Source organism: Oncorhynchus mykiss, chromosome 5, assembly GCF_013265735.2.
Source record: "Oncorhynchus mykiss isolate Arlee chromosome 5, USDA_OmykA_1.1, whole genome shotgun sequence".
Lineage (NCBI taxonomy): Eukaryota > Metazoa > Chordata > Actinopteri > Salmoniformes > Salmonidae > Oncorhynchus > Oncorhynchus mykiss.
Genome location: NC_048569.1, coordinates 72902287 through 72922734, shown reverse-complemented (window position 1 = coordinate 72922734; position 20448 = coordinate 72902287). Strand labels below are relative to the sequence as shown.

At 46.8% G+C, this 20448-nt stretch overlaps 1 protein-coding gene across 2 annotated transcripts in view; it reads right to left on the bottom strand.

Moving 5' to 3' along the window:
- Window positions 1–4003: 4003 nt before the first annotated feature.
- LOC110524516 (phospholipid phosphatase 3) overlaps window positions 4004–20448 on the bottom strand; it is a 43547-nt gene continuing 27102 nt past the window's right edge. Inside the window, exons 3-7 of one of the 2 annotated variants that reach the window (XM_036978326.1) lie at window positions 19450–19542; window positions 19144–19331; window positions 18925–18982; window positions 10627–10803; window positions 4004–6491 (exon numbers count right to left, since the gene is read on the bottom strand). In XM_036978326.1, coding sequence (XP_036834221.1) covers window positions 6363–6491; window positions 10627–10803; window positions 18925–18982; window positions 19144–19331; window positions 19450–19542 — 645 coding nt within the window. In that variant the 3' untranslated portion in view covers window positions 4004–6362. The remainder of the gene's footprint in view (window positions 6492–10626; window positions 10804–18924; window positions 18983–19143; window positions 19332–19449; window positions 19543–20448) is intronic. The other variant, XM_036978327.1, reaches the window with a different exon arrangement.

Here is a 20448-nt window from a genome sequence, read left to right as displayed (position 1 = left end):
TGTTCTTTTTGTTTTAAGGCTATCCCAAACCTTAACCATTACTTTAATCATTCAGCATTAATGCCTAACTTTATGAATTTGGACTTAATGCCTGAACTTAACCCTAACCTTAAAAATTCAAACTTAATGCTTAAACTTCACTTTGAAATTGACGTTTGGAACAACCTCGAAATTTGACGTTTGAAAAACGTAGATGAAAGTCTAATTCTGATGTGAGACTGTGAGAGCTGGTAGATTAGATGTGTTTAGACTGGTGTTGTCTTTTGTCTGGTCTGAAAAATAAACATGTTAGATGGATGGAGGTGAGTGGTGGAAGGTTATGGTACAATGTCCTCTCAGAACCTGGGTTCTAATACCACACTGTCCTCTGAGAACCTGGGTTCTAATACCACACTGTCCTCTCAGAACCTGGGTTCTAATACCACACTGTCCTCTCAGAACCTGGGTTCTAACACCGCACTGTCCTCTCATAACCTGGGTTCTAATACCACACTGTCCTCTCAGAACCTAGGTTCTAATATCACACTGTCCTCTCAGAACCTGGGTTCTAATACCACACTGTCCTCTCAGAACCTGGGTTCTAATATCACACTGTCCTCTCAGAACCTGGGTTCTAATACCACACTGTCCTCTCATAACCTGGGTTCTAATACCACACTGTCCTCTCATAACCTGGGTTCTAATACCACACTGTCCTCTCAGAACCTGGGTTCTAATACCACACTGTCCTCTCAGAACCTGGGTTCTAATACCACACTGTCCTCTCAGAACCTGGGTTCTAATACCACACTGTCCTCTCAGAACCTGGGTTCCAACACCGCACTGTCCTCTCATAACCTGGGTTCTAATACCACACTGTCCTCTCAGAACCTAGGTTCTAATATCACACTGTCCTCTCAGAACCTGGGTTCTAATACCACACTGTCCTCTCAGAACCTGGGTTCTAATATCACACTGTCCTCTCAGAACCTGGGTTCTAATACCACACTGTCCTCTCATAACCTGGGTTCTAATACCACACTGTCCTCTCATAACCTGGGTTCTAATACCACACTGTCCTCTCAGAACCTGGGTTCTAATACCACACTGTCCTCTCATAACCTGGGTTCTAATACCACACTGTCCTCTCAGAACCTGGGTTCTAACCCCACACTGTCCTCTCAGAACTTGGGTTCTAATACCACACTGTCCTCTCAGAACCTGGGTTCTAATACCACACTGTCCTCTCGTAACCTGGGTTCTAACACCGCACTGTCCTCTCATAACTTGGGTTCTAATACCACACTGTCCTCTCATAACCTGGGTTCTAATACCACACTGTCCTCTCATAACCTGGGTTCTAACACCACACTGTCCCCTCATAACCTGGGTTCTAATACCACACTGTCCTCTCATAACCTGGGTTCTAATACCACACTGTCCTCTCAGAACCTGGGTTCTAACCCCACACTGTCCTCTCAGAACCTGGGTTCTAACACCGCACTGTCCTCTCATAACTTGGGTTCTAATACCACACTGTCCTCTCATAACCTGGGTTCTAACACCGCACTGTCCTCTCAGAACCTGGGTTCTAATACCGCACTGTCCTCTCATAACCTGGGTTCTAATACCACACTGTCCTCTCATAACCTGGGTTCTAATACCACACTGTCCTCTCATAACCTGGGTTCTAACACCACACTGTCCTCTCATAACTTGGGTTCTAATACCACACTGTCCTCTCATAACCTGGGTTCTAACACCGCACTGTCCTCTCAGAACCTGGGTTCTAATACCGTACTGTCCTCTCATAACCTGGGTTCTAATACCACACTGTCCTCTCATAACCTGGGTTCTAACACCACACTGTCCTCTCATAACCTGGGTTCTAATACCACACTGTCCTCTCAGAACCTGGGTTCCAACACCGCACTGTCCTCTCATAACCTGGGTTCTAATACCGCACTGTCTTCTCATAACCTGGATTCTAATACCACACTGTCCTCTCAGAACCTGGGTTCTAACACCACACTGTCCTCTCATAACTTGGGTTCTAATACCACACTGTCCTCTCATAACCTGGGTTCTAATACCACACTGTCCTCTCAGAACCTGGGTTCTAACCCCACACTGTCCTCTCAGAACTTGGGTTCTAATACCACACTGTCCTCTCAGAACCTGGGTTCTAATACCACACTGTCCTCTCGTAACCTGGGTTCTAACACCGCACTGTCCTCTCATAACTTGGGTTCTAATACCACACTGTCCTCTCATAACCTGGGTTCTAATACCACACTGTCCTCTCATAACCTGGGTTCTAATACCACACTGTCCTCTCAGAACCTGGGTTCTAATACCGCACTGTCTTCTCATAACCTGGATTCTAATACCACACTGTCCTCTCAGAACCTGGGTTCTAACACCGCACTGTCCTCTCAGAACCTGGGTTCTAATACCGCACTGTCCTCTCATAACCTGAGTTCTAATACCACACTGTCCTCTCAGAACCTGGGTTGTAACACCACACTGTCCTCTCATAACCTGGGTTCTAATACCACACTGTCCTCTCAGAACCTGGGTTCTAATACCGCACTGTCTTCTCATAACCTGGATTCTAATACCACACTGTCCTCTCAGAACCTGGGTTCTAATACTGCACTGTCCTCTCAGAACCTGGGTTCTAGTACCGCACTGTCCTCTCAGAACCTGGGTTCTAGTACCGCACTGTCCTCTCATAACTTGGGTTCTAACACCACACTGTCCTCTCAGAACCTGGGTTCTAATACCGTACTGTCCTCTCATAACCTGGGTTCTAACACCACACTGTCCTCTCATAACCTGGGTTCTAATACCACACTGTCCTCTCAGAACCTGGGTTCTAATACCACACTGTCTTCTCATAACCTGGATTCTAATACCACACTGTCCTCTCAGAACCTGGGTTCTAACACCGCACTGTCCTCTCAGAACCTGGGTTCTAATACCGCACTGTCCTCTCATAACCTGAGTTCTAATACCACACTGTCCTCTCAGAACCTGGGTTCTAACACCACACTGTCCTCTCATAACCTGGGTTCTAATACCACACTGTCCTCTCAGAACCTGGGTTCTAATACTGCACTGTCCTCTCAGAACCTGGGTTCTAGTACCGCACTGTCCTCTCAGAACCTGGGTTCTAGTACCGCACTGTCCTCTCATAACTTGGGTTCTAATACTGCACTGTCCTCTCAGAACCTGGGTTCTAGTACCGCACTGTCCTCTCAGAACCTGGGTTCTAACACCACATCTATTATGTTTAGTTGTCTTCAGAGAACTCTCTCCTCAGCTGAAAACAGACTTTACTGCAGAGAAAATGAAATCGCATGTTTCTGACTCCGTCACATATGCTGCCGTCTCAAACACACATGCTCTGCTCTGCCAAAGTGTGATGTCAACTCCTCTGAGCCCTGTCGAGTTCACTGTGTATGTGTGAGTGCAAGTTACACCCGTATGACCTAAGTACTTACAATTACAGTACTTGAAGCCTGTTTGCCAGGGTGTCTGTGTCTGAGTGAAACTGATGGTGGTGTCTGTACTAAGACATTTCCCTTCAAGAAAAGTATAAACACTATCTTTGAAAATGGGAGGTTCTTCCCTTGAGTCCAGCTCCTGTGCCAAGTTAGATGTGTGTGGAATACTGTACTACTTTCTGTAACACCTTACTTAAAGTGTTGTTCAATCATGACACTTCCATAAGTGTTGTCAATATCTGACCACACTATGTCAAAATGTTAAGAAATATATAGGTCATGACATGCAAACATACTTTTTAAGTTGTTCCAGTTGACCTAAGCTTTTATAACTTTCTGGTCAAGTTTTGAAACGTGTTATGACACTTAAAGATGCTCTTTAGACACTGTTATGGAGTTGTCATGAACAACACTGTGTTACCCTATTTTCCTGAGACCCAGTTGAGACATGAAACTAACACAACAGATCATCAATATACTGTAAAACCATACAGTCAAGACAAGACTCCACACAGTTGTGTTCATAATGGGCTTTTTATTTAAAACCACATGTAGTAGAGCTAAGTACATTTCGCAGGACATTTTTTTTGCTAATATTTATTTTATACAAAATGAGACAATACAAAAATACTGATAGTGAATTTTAATAAACTTGTAGGTGTGTTTGTTTTCAACATGTATTAAAAACATACTATCACAAATCTACAATATTTTAGTTAACTAAATACAAAAATCTGTCAATCAATGCTTTTTAAGCAGCACTTGGTAGATAACACAGGTTGTGGTTTCATAGTGGACAATAGCTAAACATAAGAAATTATATCTTACACAGTTAATTTTAGTGAACTATACATTATTTATATATTTATAAAATGAAAAGAAAATAGTTTTCTTAAATGATAGGACGGACTAAACGTGATTAGAAAGTGGTGATGTTGAGAAGATGTCTTAGGCTCTGTCCAAAATGGCACCCTATTCCGTATCTAGTGCACTTATTTTAGCAAGAAGAGCATTCCACGGGGCAGGGTCCCGCATTCCTGTGACCTGACCCCCCCCCCCCCCCCCCCCCCACCGCTGATTCAAATAAATCAAAGCTAGATGAGGAGTTGGTTATTTGAATCACCCCCAGGGGGGCCCAGGACCGAGTTTGGGAAACCCTGCTATAGGCAATAGTGGGCCACTTGAGATTTCCCCTAAGTAAACTGAACTGTAAAATGAAATGGCTGATGGGGATAGGTTCGTTAATTACATTACTGGACTAGCACTGAACATGTTAAAGATCCATCATAGCAGAAAATAAAAATATTCAATCCACAGTTTTCTAATATTCTCCGGACAGGGTCTCAGCCCTCCACCCCTGGCCCTCTCTAACACACATGTACACAAACAGACGCAAACATAGTGGTACACACTCTTGCCACAGACAATGGTGTGTGTGAGGGGGGTTCATGCTACACACACTACCATGAGGATTAATCAAAACACACACAGACACATACACAATCACGCTCACAAATACACAAGACATGCAAACCCTAACACATCACACACACAAAACACACAGAGTGGACACACACACACAGACACAGACACACAGTGACACACAGGACACACACATACTGCCAATGAGTGATTGGGTGGGCCAGAGCCCCTCCCTGCCAGCGGAAAGAGCCCCTATCCCATAATTATGTGACAGCTTAGTTGTCAATCAACCCTACTTCCATGGCAACAGACCACACCTCCACCTATGCAGCTAATCAGATGGCAGTGTGGCACAGCCACACCCCCACACCGAGTGACAGGTGGCTGAGAGATATTTACCTCCCCCCCTCCATTCTTCCCCACCACCCCCAAACTAATACTAATCAATATCCCTCCTTTACCCTCCATCGTTCCTTAAACCCTTCTTCATCTCACCCCCCTCTTTCAGAAAGCATCATCTCAGGTTAGACTACTCAAAGGGACAGTTATAAGAGGCTTGTTGAGCTGACAACTAGACTATTCTAAACTTCTATACCTGGAGTTAGAAGCTAGAGGTGGATTTCATTCGATTTTTATAAGGATCTTTTTTTATCGTCATTTGGACAAATATTCCAAGAGTCCTTAAAGTGTGTCAGGTTCCTCTCCAGGTCTCTTCCTTCTGTTGTAGTAGTCAGTATCTGGCATTGGACAAGTTAACTAGTTACAGGTTAACTTCAACCTTCTACGTAAGCATCAACAAGCGTTCTTATAGCTGGTCCATCCGGTGGTGAGTGGTGATAATCGACAGTGAACTGGATTATAGTGCTGTAAGTTATTCTACTCTATATTGTTACTCATATACTAGATGTGTCATGTGCTAGTAATATTGCAGTAATATAGTTCCTATTACTAAGGAAGTTGTTATCCTATGTCAAGGCCACTGACAGAGACAGCTGATATGTCTGTCTTTTTCTCCTTCATTCATTCATTTATTTTTTAACATTTATTTCCCCTTTGTGTGGATACAATGTGTTCGTTTCAACGGCTCTGCACTGCTGTCTGTCTGTCTGTCTGTCTGTCTGTCTGTCTGTCTGTCTGTCTGTCTGTCTTTAACTTCTTGTCTTTTAGCTTTTGATTCTTTTCTTTTTGCTCTAACTTGGGCTCAGAGTAGTAGTAATAACAATAGTAGTAAAGAGTCTGGATAGTGGTTTCTGCAGGGCAGGACTCAAATAAAGCACTACTCCCTAAGTAGTGCACTACTTTGCACCAGCGGGTGTGATAAGGAGTGCACTATATAAAAAGCGGAGTGTGATTTGAGACGCGACCATAGTCTCTCTGGTCGCTACATTCTACTGTCCAATGGGCGGTGAGAAATGCTGTGATAGGCTCCTCGGTCAGGGGAAGGGGCCTGTCTCACACCATGTTGTGGTGGTTGTTCCGCTCGATGATGTCAGCAGGGGGGAGGAGCTCCTTCTTGATGGGGGAGGGAGGGGGCGAGGCAGGCTTCTCCTGCGGCTTGAACAGGTCAGATACATAGAACACCTGGGTGGGGGACAGAGAAATGTTAAAGTACTATACCTACACGTAATAATCAGCTAGAGTGATTCATTTGACCAGAGGAAATGACTGACTATGGCTCACAGTGAACACAACCCTACATCATCATCACCATCATCATCATTATTAGGACTAGAACAAAGGTAGCCAGGCTTAAGATGGGTCTCCTTTCCTCACCTCTTTCCTCAGCCCTCTTTCTCCCACTGTCTCCCCCTCATGTAGTGAGCTCACTGTACTCTAGCGTGGGACTTGAGAGGCAGAGGGAGGAAGAGAAACCAATTGCCAGCCTCTTCCTGAGTTCATCGCTCTCTCCTCTCTCTTCAGTCCTCTGCTCCCTCCCCCTCACTCCACCCTCTTCCTACTCCTGAGTCTCCTGAGAGGGAAGGAAGAGATATGGGACTCCTGATGACATCATTGGCCAAACAGGAAAGCGGGCAGGTTGGGCAGGAAGTGGGCCTATGGAAAAGGCTCTTAGCAACAGCATAGTCTCTTCCACCCTCTCATTCTCTCTCTAATTTATCCCCTCTCTCCTCTCCCTCTTTCTCCCTCCTCCTCTCCTTCTCCCACGCATCCAAACAGGCTGAGCTGATGGGGACAGATATAGAGGTCATGGGACAGATTACAGACAGCTTGCTGTCAGAGCAAGACCTTTAACAATCTTTAATAATGACCTTTGACTGAGTCATGACATCATTATAGGGAGACCCATAATAGACCCTGTCAGCTCAATAAAACAAAGATACTTCACTAGAACAACAGGCCCTGTGTGTGTCTGTGTGTGTCTGTATGCGTGCGTGAGTGAGTTCATGCATACAAATGTGAATTCATATATGTAGTGTGTGTGTAGCAGTGTTGTGAGCAGAGTGGTGAATGCTATCATACAGTATTTCTGACCACTACAGTTAAAGACGTGGGCAGCATTCCAAACCGCTGTTCTCACAAGGACATAGGCATCCAATTACAGCAGGCCTTGTCCACCTGCTGACCACCTCTGACCTCTAACCCCTGACCCCTGGCTGGCTGAGGCCTCATCACAGCACGAGGCTTCCTGTGCACACACACACGCACACAAACACACCACCTCCCAGTGTGTAAGAAATGCAGACTCAGCAACATACACCAGGGGAGGGAGGACTGTGCGCTCCTTAATGTGGCCCTACTGGAAACATGCCAGTGGAACATTTAACGGGGGATACTGTCTCAGGGAAGTCCTCCCTTTATCAGAGATTGCCATCATAATAACAGAGATTGCCATCATAATACAGTTTTTAATAACACTACCAGTCATGTTTAGAGTCCTCTGTCACACCATGTGACTCATGAATACACTCAGTCAGACAGGACATTACATCGTGATATGGCAGGAAGTAGGTGAGCGTGCCTAAACCTAACAGGCACGGCTCGACCTGTGGCTACTGGTGTACAGAGAACACAGCGCCCCACACAAACTACCTGCCCTCCAGGACAGAGAGACAAAAAACAGATTATATCTCAAGGCCATCAGACTGTTAGACAGCAATCACTAACACAGAGAGGCTGCTGCCTACATACAGACTTGAAATCATTGGCCACTTTAATAAATGGATCACTAGTCACTTTAATAGTGGCACTTTAATAATGTTTACATATCTTGCATTACTCATTTCATATGTATATACTGCATTTTATACCATCTATTGCATCTTGCTCTATGCCGCTCTGTCATTGTTCATCCATATAAACTCAGCAAAAAAAGAAACGTCCTCTCACTGTCAACTGCGTTTATTTTCAGCAAACTTAACATGTGTAAATATTTGTATGAACATAACAAGATTTAACAACTGAGACATGAACTGAACAAGTTCCACAGACATGTGACTAACAGAAATTAAATAATGTGTCCCTGAACAAAGGGGGGGTCAAAATCAAAAGTAACAGTCAGTATCTGGTGTGGCCACCAGCTGCATTAAGTACTGCAGTGCATCTCCTCCTCATGGACTGCACCAGATTTGCCAGTTCTTACTGTGAGATGTTACCCCACTCTCCCACCAAGGCACCTGCAAGTTCCCGGACATTTCTGGGGGGAATGGCCCAAGCCCTCACCCTCCGATCCAACAGGTCCCAAACATGCTCAATGGGATTGAGATCTGGGCTCTTTGCTGGCCATGGTAGAACACTGACATTCCTGTCTTGCAGGAAATCACGCACAGAACAAGCAGTATGACATTGTCAAGCTGGAGGGTCATGTCAGGATGAGCCTGCAGGAAGGGTACCACATGAGGGAGGAGGATGTCTTCCCTGTAACGCACAGCGTTGAGATTGCCTGCAATGACAACAAGCTCAGTCCGTTGATGCTGTGACACACCGCCCCAGACCATGATGGACCCTTCCCTCCAAATCGATCCCACTCCAGAGTACAGGCCTCGGTATAACGCTCATTACTTCGACGACAAACGCGAATCCGAACCAAGGTGAGACAAAACTGTGACTCGTCAGTGAAGAGCACTTTTTGCATCTTTGCATCTTTCTTTTGGTGTTTTCAGAGTCCGTAGAAAGGCCTCTTTAGTGTCCTAAGTTTTCATAACTGTGACCTCAATTGCCTACCGTCTGTAAGCTGTTAGTGTCTTAATGACTGTTCCACAGGTGCATGTTCATTAATTGTGTATGGTTCATTGAACAATCATGGGAAACAGTGTTTAAACCCTTTACAATGAAGATCTGTGAAGTTATTTGGATTATTATCGTGTAGTGGAGCTGCATAAGTGTTGATCTCCACTTTCTGGAGGATCGAGTTTTGAAATCAGTGGAATTAGAGTATGATAGCTAAATAGATGTCTACAGATTACATCTTCAAATTAAGGCCAACCGTGGCATGGCATCCATGACAGGGAGACTCATCCATCATGCATGTTGATGTATGCAGGTAAGATAGTCTAACGTTAGCTAGCTACATTTTCAGATCTTAGACGTTTCTCATTTTGACAGAAAGTGGTTTGATTTCAAGCTAAAGTGTTAGCTAGCTAGCTAACGTTAGCTGGCTGGCTCCCTAGCTAACGTTACGTGTATGACGTTATTATTCATATCCCAGAACCGTTTGCTTTGCTAGTTAGAGCCTAATGTTAGCTTCCATCGGTTGAGTGCTGCAGAGATGGTTGTCCTTCTGGAAGGTTCTCCCATCTCCACAGAGGAACTCTGGAGCTCTGTCAGGGTGACCATTGGGTTCTTGGTCACCCCCCTGACCAAAGTCATTCTCCCCCAATTGCTCAGTTTGGTCGGGTGGCCAGCTCTAGGAAGAGTCTTGGTGGTTCCAAACTTCTTCCATTTAAGAATGATGGAGGCCACTGTGTTCTTGGGGAACTTCAATGCTGAAGAAATGTTTTGGTACCCTTCCCCAGATCTGTGCCTCAACACAATCCTGTCTCAGAGCTCTACGGACAATTCCTTTGAACTCATAGCTTTATTTTTACTCTGACATACTGTGGGACCTTATATAGACAGGTGTGTGCCTTTCCAAATCATGTCCAATCGATTGAATTTACCAGAGGTGGACTCCAATCAAGTCGTAGAGACATGGCAAGGATGATGCACCTGAGCTCAATATCAAGTCTCATAGCAAAGGGTCTGAATATTTATGTAAATAAGGTACTTTTGTTTTTTACTTTTAATAAATTAGCAAAAACATCTAAAAACCTGTTTTCGTTTTGTCATTTTGTGTTATTGCGTGTAGATTGATGAAGATTTTTATTTAATTAATACATTTTAGAATAAGGCTGTAACGTAACAAAATGTGGAAAAAGTCAAGGGGTATGAACACTTTCCGAAGGCACTGTAGACATATAGAACTGCTATACTGCTTAGTTTTCAACTCTCAACAGTTTCTTGTGTGGTCCACCAGCCAACAGACATCCAGCCAACTTGACACTGTGGGAAGCATTGGCGTCAACATGGGCCAGCATCCCTGTGAAACGCTTTCGACACCTTGTAAAGTCCATGCCCTGACAAATTCAGGCAGTTCTGAAGGCAAAAGGGGGAGGGTTGCAACTCAATATTAGGAAGGCGTTCTTAATGTGTGTGTGTGTGTGTGTGTGTGTGTGTGTGTGTGTGTGTGTGTGTGTGTGTGTGTGTGTGTGTGTGTACTCACTATGCAGTAGGCCACCAGGGCGCCCTGTACAAAGCCGGCCAGTACGTCTGTGGGGTGGTGCTTGTGGTCGGAGACGCGTGATAGGCCGGTGTAGAATGCCATCATCAGCAGCGTGAACTGGAGGAGGGGACGGAGCAAACGGGCACCTCGCCAGGTGAACCTGGACTGGAGATAAAACTGATGGAGGGATGGAAAGAGGGAGAAAGAGAGAGAAAAAGGGATTATTATTTTTAATGGATGACCGCAGAAAGACATTGAGCAGTAGGCGTTTGATCTTACACAGACAGATTTATAGTAAACATCTGAAGCCGATATGTAGATCTGTATGCCATCAGGTGTCACACCCTGGTCGAAGTATTTTGTGTTTATCTTTATTTATTTGGTCAGGCCAGGGTGTGGCATGGGGTTTTGTATGTGGTGTGTATGTATGGGGATTGTAGCTAGTGGGGTGTTCTAGCTAAGTCTATGGCTGTCTGAAGTGGTTCTCAATCAGAGGCAGGTGTTTATCGTTGTCTCTGATTGGGAACCATATTTAGGCAGCCATATTCTTTGAGTTTGTCATGGGTGATTGTCCTTGTTGTCCTGATGTCATTGTTCTGTGTTAGGATACACAAGTATAGGCTGTTTCGGTTTTCGTTAAGTTTATTGTTTTGGTAGTGTTTGTGTTTAGTGTGTTACTTCATTAAACATGGATTGCAATAGACACGCCGCATTTTGGTCCGACTCTCCTTCTCACCAAGAAAACCGTTACAGAATCACCCACCACCAACGGACCAAGCAGCGTGTCAACAGGCAGGAACAGCCCAAAGTGGAGTACAGTATGGACTATACTTCTTGGGAGGAGATAGACAGGTGGGCGGTCGACCCAGGGAGAGTGCCGGAGCCCGCCTGGGATTCGATGGAGCAGTGCGCGGAAGGATATAGGAGAATGGAGTTTGCGAAGCAAGCAAGGCGGCGCGGACGGAGGCCCCATAGTCAGCCCCAAAAATTTCTTGGGGGGGGGCTCAGGGAGAGTGTGGCAGAGTCAGGAGCCAGACCTGAGCCAACTCTCCCTGTTTATCGTGAGGAGCCAAGGAGGAGACCAGAACCAGAGCCGGTGTTGGAGGTGAGCGAAACAGAGACTGTGAAGGAGTTAATGGGGAAATTGGAGGAGAGAGAAATGAGGGAGTTGCTGTGTTGGTGTTTTAAACATGGAATTCGCCCGACGGAGCGTGTCGGGGATTTGATGGCACCTGGGTCAGCGCTCCATACTCGTCCGTGTTAGGTGCGTGTTAGTCGGCTGGTGAAGATGGTGCCAGTCTCACGTACCAGGCCTCCTGTGCACCTCCCTAGCCTTGCACGTCCTGTGCCAGCACCGCTCTCAAGATCTCCAGTACGCCTTCACGGTCTAACCCATCCTGTGCCACCTCCACACCCCAGCCCTCCGGTAGCAGCTCCCCGCACCAGGCTTCCTGTGCGTGTCCTCGGCCCAGTACCACCAGTGCCAGCACCACGCATCAGGCCTACAGTGCGCCTCGCCTGTCCAGCGCTGTCGGAGCCCTCCTCTCCAGCGCTGTCGGAGTCTCCCGCCTGTTTAGCGCTGTTAGAGCCTTCCTTCTCTACAGCGCTGCCGGAGTCTCCCGCCTGTTCAGAACTGCCAGTTAGCATAGAGCTGCCAGTTAGCATAGAGCTGCCAGTTAGCATGGAGCTGCCAGTCTGCAAGGAGCTGCCAGTCTGCATAGAGCTGCCAGTCTGCAAGGAGCTGCCTGTCTGCAAGGAGCCGCCAGAGCTGCCTGTCTGCAGGATGCTGCCAGTCTGCAAGGAGCCGCCAGAGCTGCCAGTCTGCAAGGAGCCGCCAGAGCTGCCAGTCTGCAAGGAGCCGCCAGAGCTGCCAGTCTGCAAGGAGCCGCCAGAGCTGCCAGTCTGCAAGGAGCCGCCAGAGCTGCCAGTCTGCAAGGAGCCGCCAGAGCTGCCAGTCAGCATGGAGCAGCCAGGGCCGCCAGTCAGCATGGAGCAGCCAGGGCCGCCAGTCAGCATGGAGCAGCCAGGGCCGCCAGTCAGCATGGAGCAGCCAGGGCCGCCAGTCAGCATGGAGCAGCTAGGGCCGCCAGTCAGCATGGAGCAGCCAGGGCCGCCAATCAGCATGGAGCAGCCAGTCAGCATGGAGCAGCCAGAGCAGCCAGTCAGCATGGAGCAGCCAGTCAGCATGGAGCAGCCAGAGCTGCCAGTCAGCATGGAGCAGCCAGTCAGCATGGAGCAGCCAGAGCTGCCAGTCAGCATGGAGCAGCCAGTCAGCATGGAGCAGCCAGAGCTGCCAGTCATCATGGAGCAGCCAGTCAGCATGGAGCAGCCAGAGCTGCCAGTCGACCAGACTCTTCCAGATCTGCCAGTCGACCAGACTCTTCCAGATCTGCCAGTCGACCAGACTCTTCCAGATCTGCCAGTCGACCAGACTCTTCCAGATCTGCCAGTCGAACAGACTCTTCCAGATCTGCCAGTCGAACAGACTCTTCCAGATCTGCCAGTCGAACAGACTCTTCCAGATCCGCCAGTCGACCAGACTCTTCCAGATCCGCCAGTCGACCAGACTCTTCCAGATCCGCCAGTCGACCAGACTCTTCCAGATCCGCCAGTCGACCAGACTCTTCCAGATCCGCCAGTCGACCAGACTCTTCCAGATCCGCCAGTCAGCCAGGATCTGCCAGTCAGCCAGGATCTGCCGAAACCACCCGCCAGCCAGGATCTGGTAGATTCATCAACCTGCCTGAGCTTCCTCTGACTCCTGAGCTTCCTCTCACTCCTGAGCTTCCCCTCAGTTCCGAGCTGCCTCAGTCCCGAGCTGCCCCTCAGTCCCGATCTGCTCCTCAGTCCAGTGGGGTTCTGGGTGAGGACTACTAGGCCATGGTCGGCGGCGAGGGTGGACTATCCAGGGACGCGAGAAGGGACTAAGACATTGATTGAGTGGGGTCCACGTCCCGCGCCGGAGCCGCCACCATGGACAGACGCCCACCCGGACCCTCCCTATTGTTTTGAGGTGCGTTCGGGAGTCCGCACCTTAGGGGGGGGGGTTCTGTCACACCCTGGTCGAAGTATTTTGTGTTTATCTTTATTTATTTGGTCAGGCCAGGGTGTGGCATGGGGTTTTGTATGTGGTGTGTATGTATGGGGATTGTAGCTAGTGGGGTGTTCTAGCTAAGTCTATGGCTGTCTGAAGTGGTTCTCAATCAGAGGCAGGTGTTTATCGTTGTCTCTGATTGGGAACCATATTTAGGCAGCCATATTCTTTGAGTTTGTCGTGGGTGATTGTCCTTGTTGTCCTTAGTGTCCTGATGTCATTGTTCTGTGTTAGGATACACAAGTATAGGCTGTTTCGGTTTTCGTTAAGTTTATTGTTTTGGTAGTGTTTGTGTTTAGTGTGTTACTTCATTAAACATGGATTGCAATAGACACGCCGCATTTTGGTCCGACTCTCCTTCTCACCAAGAAAACCGTTACATCAGGAGAAATTCCTTTGTAAAAGTGAATAAGTGTGAACTATATTGTGAGATATTACTGAGATGAGTGCCTTTAGGAAGTAGTATGACAGATGACGGACTCCTCTCCTCTCTTCTCCTTTACTCTCATATCTTCCCTTCACCTTCCTTCCCTCTCTTCCCTTCTCCTCTCATCTCTTCTCCTCTACTCTCATCCCATCTTCTCTCTTCCCCTCTACGCTCATCTCTTCAGTTCCCCTCTCTTCTCATCTCTTCCCCTCTACGCTCATCTCTTCCCCTCTACGCTCATCTCTTCTCCTCTACGCTCATCTCTTCACTTCCCCTCTCTTCTCTTCACCTCTCTTCTCCATGTTACAAACACCTATAAATGTACTGTATGTAAGAGTGAGTGTGTATTATTCCTGTTCAGATCACATAGACCAGACTGTGGTTCTGATAAATGCTGTAAAAAAAAACATGACTACTGACTAAACCCAACAAACGCACACACACTCCTGTCCATGTTCAACACCCGTTCAGAGTGAACTCTTTCCCCCCATTAGAATAAACAACAGACAAGCGGATGTGCCCTCTGACTTAGTCAGCTTAGCTGGGCTATATTTTACACCAAAGCACAACCAAAACCAAAATGCAAACGGCCAAGGCCATTCTCAATCACACACACGCGCGCCCATGCGTGTGCGCACACACACACAAAGTGAGTTCAGGGCCTGGACCCTTGGACTTCCTGTGTTTCTTCATCTCTCCTCAGACTCAGACCTGTACTTCCTGCTTCATATGGCCAGAGACTGGGTGGGGCTGTCTCCGGCACGGTCTCCCTCACTCCCTTCCTCACCCCCTCTCTCACCTCTCCACTCAATTCAATTCAATTCAATTGGCTTTATTGGCATGGGAACCATGTTTTAACATTACCAAAGCAAGTGAGGTAGATAATATACAAAAGTGAAATAAACAAAAAAATTAACAGTAAACATTACACTCACAGAAGTTCCAAAAGAATAAAGACATTACAAATGTTTTATGTACTGTATATACAGTGTTGTAACGATGTACAAATGGTTAAAGTACAAAAGAGAAAATCAATAAGCATAACTATGGGTTATATTTACAATGGTGTTTGTTCTTCACTGGTTGACCTTTTCTTGTGGCAGCAGGTCACAAATCTTGCTGCTGTGATGGCACACTGTGGTATTTCACCCAGTAGATATGGGAGTTTATCAAAATATGGCTTGTTTTCGAATTCTAATCGGGTACTCTCACCAAGTCCTAATTAGCTGACCTAACAATAGCCCAGTCAAACCCCCTTCCTCCCCATAAGGCTGTAAAATTCCCAGCGGAAGGTAAGGAGTAGGTTGACTGGCTCTTCCTGGAAGACAAGCTCATCATCATTGTTGCTCATCATTGTTTTCTTCGAGCAAAGAGAGGAAGGTACCCTCCCATCCCTCTCTCCCATCTCTCCCACACTCTTTCTCTTTCTCTCAGGGATGTTTATAGTTCGGGGGGGAGGGTAAGGTGAAGGAAGGAAAAGGTATAGAGCTACTAGCTGTAGTTCCAGTCCTGGTCCTATAGAACTATTAGCTGTAGTTCCAGACCTGGTCCTATAGAGCTACTGGCTGTAGTTCCAGTCCTATTCCTATAGAACTATTAGCTGTAGTTCCAGACCTGGTCCTATAGAGCTACTGGCTGTAGTTCCAGACCTGGTCCTATAGAACTACTGGCTGTAGTTACAGACCTGGTCCTATAGAGATGCTGGCTATAGTTCCAGTCCTGGTCCTATAGAGCTGCTGGCTATAGTTCCAGTCCTGGTCCTATAGAGCTGCTGGCTATAGTTCCAGTCCTGGTCCTATAGAGCTGCTGGCTGTAGTTCCAGTCCTGGTCCTATAGAGCTACTGGCTGTAGTTCCAGACCTGGTCCTATAGAACTACTGGCTGTAGTTACAGACCTGGTCCTATAGAGATGCTGGCTATAGTTCCAGTCCTGGTCCTATAGAGCTGCTGGCTGTAGTTCCAGTCCTGGTCCTATAGAGCTACTGGCTGTAGTTCCAGTCCTGGTCTTGCAGAGCTACTGGCTGTTGTTCCAGACCTGGTCCTATAGAGCCGCTGGCTGTAGTTCCAGACCTGGTCCTATAGAGCTGCTGGCTGTAGTTCCAGACCTGGTCCTATAGAGCTGCTGGCTGTAGTTCCAGACCTGGTCCTATAGAGCCGCTGGCTGTAGTTCCAGACCTGGTCCTATAGAGCTGCTGGCTGTAGTTCCAGTCCTTGTATTGCAGAGCTACTGGCTGTAGTTCCAGTCCTGGTCTTACTCACACTACAGCCAGTAGCACTGCATGAGAGATGTTCTTACCACAGACTGAGGAATGTCTCACTAACACTCATCCATCAGAAGACTATTGTGTTTCTGCCCTGAGAAAAACTACTATAAAAAAACACTAAAGATTTTTCTAACCTCCATGAATGACTGAGAAGACATGAAGCCACAGTTTAGTGGTTTCTTACAGAAGAATTCTACTCAAGAAGAGAGACTGCTTTCTCTGACTCACTGACTCACGTAATCACTCTGGGACAGATATATAACACAACTAGGAAATAAAGAGCGATAAAGAGATGTCCTGCCATCATTCCACACCACAACATAATGTCTGTAATATTGTTGTTTACTAACCCTCAATTATAAAAACAGGATCCCTGGGGTGTGTGTTGATGTGTGTGTCGCTGTTTGTGTGAATGTGTGTGTCGCTGTCTGTGTGAATACTGTACAAACTGCCTGGTCAGTTTATATTCCCTAGGAAAGTTGGCTCTTATCTCCTCGCTCTCTTCCTCCCTCTCTTCTTCCTCCCTCTCTTCACCACTAGATCCACCTCCCAGACATCGTGTTTGTGGTTTGAATGTCAAGCCTGCGGTCTGGAGGCACACCTCTCTTCTTCCACCCCTCCTCTCTTTTACACTCCCTCTCACCATTCTAACAGAGAGGCTGTCAGAGAGAGGCAGGGAAATACCCAGTATTCACCACAAAATACCGCACAATACTCCTGGAAGCATAGGCCAACAGTACACACCCAAAAGCTTGACAACCCAGCTCAGCCAAGCTCAGCCTATCCAAGCCCAAAACACTGAGCATAGTTGTGGAAATATCTGCAGACTTAATAGAGTGGAAGAGGAGATGGGGGGATAAAGAGGGGAGGTAGAGACAAAGAAAGAGAGGGGGGGGGCTGGGGGGGTCAGTGTATGTAATTAGTGTGTTGGAAGCGTTGAGGCCCACTGGAGTACAAAGACAGACCAAGAGACCACAACAGGTGGAGATCGGCAGAGAGAGAGAGAAAGAGAGGAGAGAGAAGGAGAGAGAGAAGGACAGAGGAAGTGTGTTCAGGTGTTAAGAGGACAACCGGTCGAGTACATCCATCCATCCCTCTAGGGAGAGGAGGAAAGAAAAGAACTCTTCAGAGTGTCTGATTAAACTATGAGCAGGACGGAGGGAGGGAGAAGGAGTTAGTGGGGGAGTCGGGATGATGAGGGGATAGAGGGGAACAAAGATCTTTTTCATCAGACAGATGAATCCTGCAGCTCATTAACCCTTTACACTCGTGGGAATTGGCCTACATGGAGAGGAATATACAGAAGAAACATGAAATGCATAACCATGGTAGCAATTTTTCATCTACTGTTCTTTTTGCTGCAAAAACTCTTCATACATTCAGTAAGATGATAAGAATATTCCTGGATCATTTGGGGTAGTTGCAGCATAAGTGAGAGGACTAACTGATGTCTCCAAGTGGTCACACACCTCTCCAAAGTGTACACAGTTCCTAATCAATTTCTATGCACTTTTATGACTCAAAGGTCTTCAACTATAAGGTGTTTTTATTTTTTATTTTTGAGGAACTAGAACAAGCACACTTGAAGTTGTTTTGATTGGAACACAGCCCTGCATCCTCGCCATCACACAGTTACTGTTGTTGTTTACACAATACAAAAACGGTCCATTATAAATTGCAATCTGGGTCAGGAGGGCATCATTTCAAAGCTTGTTCTATTGCCAACATGACTAGCTATGTTATAAAATATTGTCTTACAGTGTTAGGCTTTCACAAGACAATTCAGGGAAACAGATTGTAATTTTGGTGCGAATAGAAAGGAGTCATGAGTGAATTCAGGTGTGTCTGCCGCGGCAAGTTTTCTTCACAGTAGACAAACAAAGGCTCATTCTGTTCACAACAACCCAGGGAATGACACCATGCCATAACTGAATATCAAACAAGGTGATCATAAACATTGATACTGTATATGAAATTAGTTTCATGACATGGAAATGTGAAGGGCACATTTGGACTCAAAGAGGTGTTTATTATAATCATTGTCTCATCTTTCAAAATACATTGAGTCCTCTTAATTTACAGCATTCCCCTCACTCAGACATCAGAAAATGTGCTAAAGCTGCCCAATTAGCTAGAGGAATCATCTTGTCGCGTCCAGCGCTAAAGTTCAGAACTGCCAGTCAAAACCCATACAGAGCTGTGAAGCGCAGAACCTGAGGTCTGACGTCATGTTTTACTATACAGACACTGCGTTCCAATTAAGTCAGTGCCAAAATCTACCATTTTCAACCCGTATACAGGTATGAGCGTGAAGGGCTACACCTACTTCCCATGATGCCCTCTGTCATCTGCACCACTCCATTGTTTCTGTGTACCACAGTGTGCGTGTGTATGTATGTGTGTGTATGTGTGTGTATGTGTGTGTATGTGTGTGTGTGTGTGTGTGTGTGTGTGTGTGTGTGTGTGTGTGTGTGTGTGTGTGTGTGTGTGTGTGTGTGTGTGTGTGTTACTCACAGCCAGGTAGAGCATAGTAAACATGGAGAAGGAGGCATGTCCTGAGAAGAAGGATTTCCTGGTAAAACAAACAAGCAAACATGAGTAGACTGTGTGTGTGTGAGTGCGTGTGTGTGGTGTGGGTGCGTGCAGTGTGGGTGCATGCGTGTCTGTATGTGTGTGCGTGCCTCTGTCCGCGTGTTTGTGTGCATGCATATGTGTTTTGGTATGTGTACTGACCTGGCTTCCTGTACTTTGCTCTCAGGGCCCTTACAGGTGTATGAGGTGATATATCCGAGGGAACAGTTGATGGCTGACCAGTCAGGGTTACACACGTCCAGGAAGTGCGGTCTCATCCTGCCCACTGACACCTTGGCGATGTCTGTGAACGACTGACTAATGGCACAGCCAAATATAAACACTCCAACCTAGAGATGTATTACAACCATTAGTACCATATAACCTTCAAAATTAAAACAAGAATATTCTTGAAATGTATCATTTATTGTCCAGTCTCTACCCACCCAGACCTCTACTAGTACTCACCTGTTTGTAGAGAGATGAGACATAAGGGTTCCCAATGAAAGACTTAGATCCCTCACTCAGATGGTGAATCCGGTAACACTCTCCTATAACAATCTATAGAGAGGACAGGAGAGGAGAGGAGAGGAGAGGGGAGGGGAGGGGAGGGGAGGGGAGGGGAGAGGAGAGGAGAGGAGAGGGGAGGGGAGGGGAGGGGAGAGGAGAGGAGAGGAGAGGAGAGGAGAGGAGAGGAGAGGAGAGGAGAGGAGAGGAGAGGAGAGGAGAGGAGAGGGGAGGGGAGGGGAGGAGGGGAGGGGAGGGGAGGAGGGGAGGGGAGGGGAGGGGAGGGGAGAGGAGAGGAGAGGAGAGGAGAGGAGAGGAGAGGAGAGGAGAGGAGAGGAGAGGAGAGGAGAGGAGAGGAGAGGAGAGGAGAGGAGAGGAAAGGAGAGGAGAATTTGAGATGAAGAGGTGAAAGGAATTGAACATTACAAACAAACTCTTGATCAGGTTCTGATGAGTGATATTATCAACTATCATGCAGTTAGGTCAAACACATGCACACACACAGTGACAATGTGTAATTAAGCACATGTTGATTAAGTGAAAACATGGATAAAACAGGGAGGATGGAGACAAGATGGAGAGAAAAACATTGAGGATGATGAATGAATAATGGAGAGATGGACACATTGAGCATGGCCTGCCGTTCCCTTGGGCACCACTGACATGATGTCTTTAATGATGCGGTATGACAGAGGAGCTGATGGAGGGATGGAGGAGGAGATGGACAGATGACACCTCTAACAAAGACAGAGAGATAACAGAGATTCTATCTATGGCTCTGGGTTAACATTGTCACATGTCATGTAGCGCAACGGCCGTATGCACTGATCTGGCACTGATCTGTCTGATAACTCACAAACATCAAGCAGACAAACTAGCTACCGTATGGCCATCAAAAAAAGCTTGCACTAGGCTGGAACAAGTTTGCTCAGCTGATCGAGCATGGTTTGCCGTAGTAGC